General features: G+C 61.8%; 1 protein-coding gene across 1 annotated transcript in view; it reads left to right on the top strand.

Moving 5' to 3' along the window:
• Positions 1–304: 304 nt before the first annotated feature.
• Positions 305–3,444, top strand: part of METTL13 (methyltransferase like 13) — a gene marked incomplete at its 3' end in the record, with an annotated part of 4,397 nt that continues 1,257 nt past the window's right edge. The window contains exons 1-4 of the mRNA XM_009572242.1: positions 305–1,049; positions 1,792–1,991; positions 2,638–2,833; positions 3,083–3,388. Coding sequence (XP_009570537.1) covers positions 344–1,049; positions 1,792–1,991; positions 2,638–2,833; positions 3,083–3,388 — 1,408 coding nt within the window. The remainder of the gene's footprint in view (positions 1,050–1,791; positions 1,992–2,637; positions 2,834–3,082; positions 3,389–3,444) is intronic.

The following is a 3,444-nucleotide window of genomic DNA, read 5'->3' as shown; positions in this document are numbered from 1 at the left end:
GATGGGAAGCCCCCAGCGCGCCGTAGCAAGAGAACGGGAGAGAGCCATGAGTTGCGCTGGGACGGGGAGCTCGGGGAGCTAAAACGCCCACATCATCCCCAAAAGAGATGCAGCAGATGCATCGCTTCTGTGCCCGCGTGACTTTTCTATATGGGAATGTTATCTCGGGGCCCCGGAGAGTGGGTTTGCAGCTGCTGCGGGTGTGGTTTTCACAGAAGGCTCGTGGCCGTGGCTGATATTTGCTCGTAAAAGGCTTTGGGGTGCGTTGTCGGGGCGTTCTCACCACTGTGCCGCTCCCCAGGTGCTGGTGGTGGGCTGCGGGAACTCGGAGCTGAGCGAGCAGATGTACGACGTGGGGATGTGCGAGGACATCGTGAACATCGACATCAGCGATGCAGTGATCCGTCAGATGCAAGAGCGGAAAGGGAGCAAGAGGCCGAAGATGAGGTACCTGCTGATGGACATGCTTCAGATGGACTTCCCCGACGCCCACTTCCAGGTGGTCCTGGACAAAGGCACGCTGGATGCCGTCCTCACCAACGAAGAGGAGGCCACGCTAGCCAAGGTGGACAAGATGTTTGCCGAGATCAGCCGGGTTCTGCAGGTAGGAGGGCGCTACCTCTGTGTCTCCTTGGCTCAAGCCCACGTGCTGAAGAAAGCGGTGGAATACTTCTCCCAGGAAGGCTGGGTCGTGCGTGTCCATCAGGTGGCTGGCAGTGGGGACAAGCAGCAGTTTGTCCTACCAGTCTTTGTCTACGTCATGACAAAGTTCAGGAAGATTCCTGGCTCGGCATCGCAGATCCTGGAGATCTGCCCTGAGGAGCAGGACAAGCCAATGCGGGTGGAGAGCGCAGAGCGGCTGGTGGCGGCGGTGAAGGACAGGCAGCATTACGCCCTGCTCTGCAGCCAGCTGAGCAAAACCCCCTGCAGAGAGCAGGTTTCCCTGGATCTGTGTGACAAAGAGAGCGGGAGGCCTCGCTACACGCTGCATGTAGTCGATAGCCTCTCGGTGAAACCTTCCCGGGACAATCACTTCGCCATCTTCATCAGTGAGTACAGCCTCTCGGGCCTGCAATGAGATGGTGCTCTGGCCAGGAGATGCAAAATGGCCAGCAGTCCTGGCCCTGCTGAAATCAGGGCTGGAGAGGGAAATAACCCGCCTGTGCGGGGTTCGGTTGATGTTTTAGTCCTGGCTTTGCGGCGGGACATGTGTTTGCCTGGTGCAAGCAGAGATCTGGCACAGAGCTTGCCGCTGAGCGGATGCCCATCTGGCAGCAGAGGGACGCTGCCTGCCCCGTCTCCAAGGTGGTGATTCCTGCCTTGATGCTGGTGACAGCTGCCATAGCACGACTCCGCATAAAGCCAGAGCGCAGTGGATGCAGCCGGAAAGGCGTCGCTGGTCTGCGTGGGCGTCCTGACTTGCCAGGGCCAGGCTGCTCAGGGCTGCGCTTCGCTTTTGCGCTTGTACCTCGCAGAGACATGCCAGGCTCTGCCAGCAGCATTGTTCCCTCCCTGCGCGCCTGCAAAGCTGGGGCTTAGCACAGCCTGGAGATGGGTCGTGAGGCTGTTGGATGCCCCCTTCTTATGAGATGTGGCTTTTCCAGCCTCCTGCATGAGCCTGCCCAAAACGGGGAAGGTCCTGGCTCTCTTGATGGTTGCAGAGCACGGCTCTAGGCATGCAGTGGTACCTCCTCGTGATGTGTTGCTATTCCCTGTGGCTCCTCTCTTGGAGGCTGGGGTGGTTGCTCAGGGACTGGGACTGGCCCAGGCTGACGGCTGCCCCTTCTGCAGTCCCGCAGGGCAGAGAAACCGAGTGGCTCTTTGGGACGGAGGAGGGGCGGAGGCAGCTGGCCGCCAGCGCGGGCTTCGGGCGCCTGGTCACTGTGGCCCTGCACAGGGAGCAGCACTACGAGGGCATGGCCGGCATCCAGGTGGAGCTGTCGGGGAAGGTGATGGAGCTGGCCCCACCGGGCCTCCCTGCCCGGCAGCAGGTGAGCCCTGCCGCCCGGCCCCCTCACTTGGCTTCCCCAAAACTGGGGCCAGGCTGGCTCTCCACCAGCAGCGAGTCCCTCTTCTCCAAGGGAGACGAAGCTGTGACGTGTGAGCTGGCTGCCTTGGTGGGGAGGAGACTGGCCTCAGGTGTAGCTCCTCGGTTTTCCCTCCAGCAGGCTGCCCTTGCGGTTTTCCCTCCAGCAGGCTGCCTTTGCCTGGAGGCAGGATTTGAGGTGCCTGTGTGGCAGGATTCAGTGTGAAGTCCTTGCCCTCCAAAACCCAGCATCCCAAGAAAACCAGGCATCCCGCCCAAAACCCTGAGAGCATCCGGCCCCTTCTTAATCCTGGCTTTAACTTCTCCTGTCCCTTCTGTCTTCTCCTTCCTGCCCCAACTCCCCAAACCTGAGCTCTTGCAAGAAGTCTTGGGGTGTTTGCTCCCTGTACCCCAACACATGTGTATGGGAGGGAAGCTGGTGTCCCACGTGCTGGTCCCCAGCTCTGCTGTGGCTGCCTACGGCGTATCCTGCTGCTCCTGCGCTGTGTCCGCTTTGTCCCGGCCCTTTAGCCGTGGTCAGGACAGCGGGAATGCCAGGGTCTGTTCCTGTAGCCTTTCCTTCCTCGCACCAGTCCCTGTCCTCTCTGCAGGTGCCCTTCCTGTCCGTGGGAGGGGACATCGGGGTGCGGACGGTGCGGCACCGTGACACCAGCCCCCTGAGCGGGGAGTACGTGGTGGAGGACGTGAAGGGAGACGGCACCTCCTACTTCCGCCGCCTCATCTTCCTCCGCAACAGGAATGTGGTGCAGTCGGAGGCTCGGCTTCTGGCCCCCATGCCTCCCCCAGGTACGTGGTGCAGCCGGGAAGGGGCAGGGGCCAAGGGTGACTTTTTGGGGTGGCAGAGAGTGAGATCGATACAGGAGGAAGATAAAAGTCCCGCTGGGACCTGCCTGCCTTGTCCCGGAGCAGCTATGGGAGCGTTTTTACACTCCGCTGCTTGCCTTGTGGGTAGGACAGGGGCTGGGGGTGGCTAGTCCCCAGAAAGCACCCCTGTCTCCCACCTTGCCTTACCAGCCGATGCCTCCTGTCGTTCAGGCCAGAAGAAACGGAGAAAGGACAAGAAGAAACCCAACCCCGCTGAGCCACCTGCAGCCATCGACAAGAGCTACCTGTGCTGCGAGCACCACAAGGCCATGGTCGCGGGGCTCTGCCTGCTGGGGGGCCCCGACCCCCTCCCAGGTGACGAGACCAGCAGTGGGAGGCTGTGCTGGGGGCATGTGGGTCCCCATGCCCCAGCTCCTTGGGGAAGGGCTTTCCTAGCCAAGGTGGCCCATGTACCCTTCCCGAAGTGGTTTGGGGCCGGCGGGTGGCATGAGCAGTGGGAGCGGGACCATTCTGGTGGCTCACTGGGTGCCCTCCGTGGGCAGGAGGCCTGCTGGCGGGGCAGGCGGGGGGGG

The sequence above is a fragment of the Fulmarus glacialis genome, unplaced genomic scaffold, assembly GCF_000690835.1.
Source record: "Fulmarus glacialis isolate BGI_N327 unplaced genomic scaffold, ASM69083v1 scaffold37482, whole genome shotgun sequence".
NCBI classification, from domain to species: domain Eukaryota; kingdom Metazoa; phylum Chordata; class Aves; order Procellariiformes; family Procellariidae; genus Fulmarus; species Fulmarus glacialis.
The sequence above is the reverse complement of the archived record's forward strand: the minus strand, read 5'-3'. Positions and strand labels throughout refer to the sequence as shown.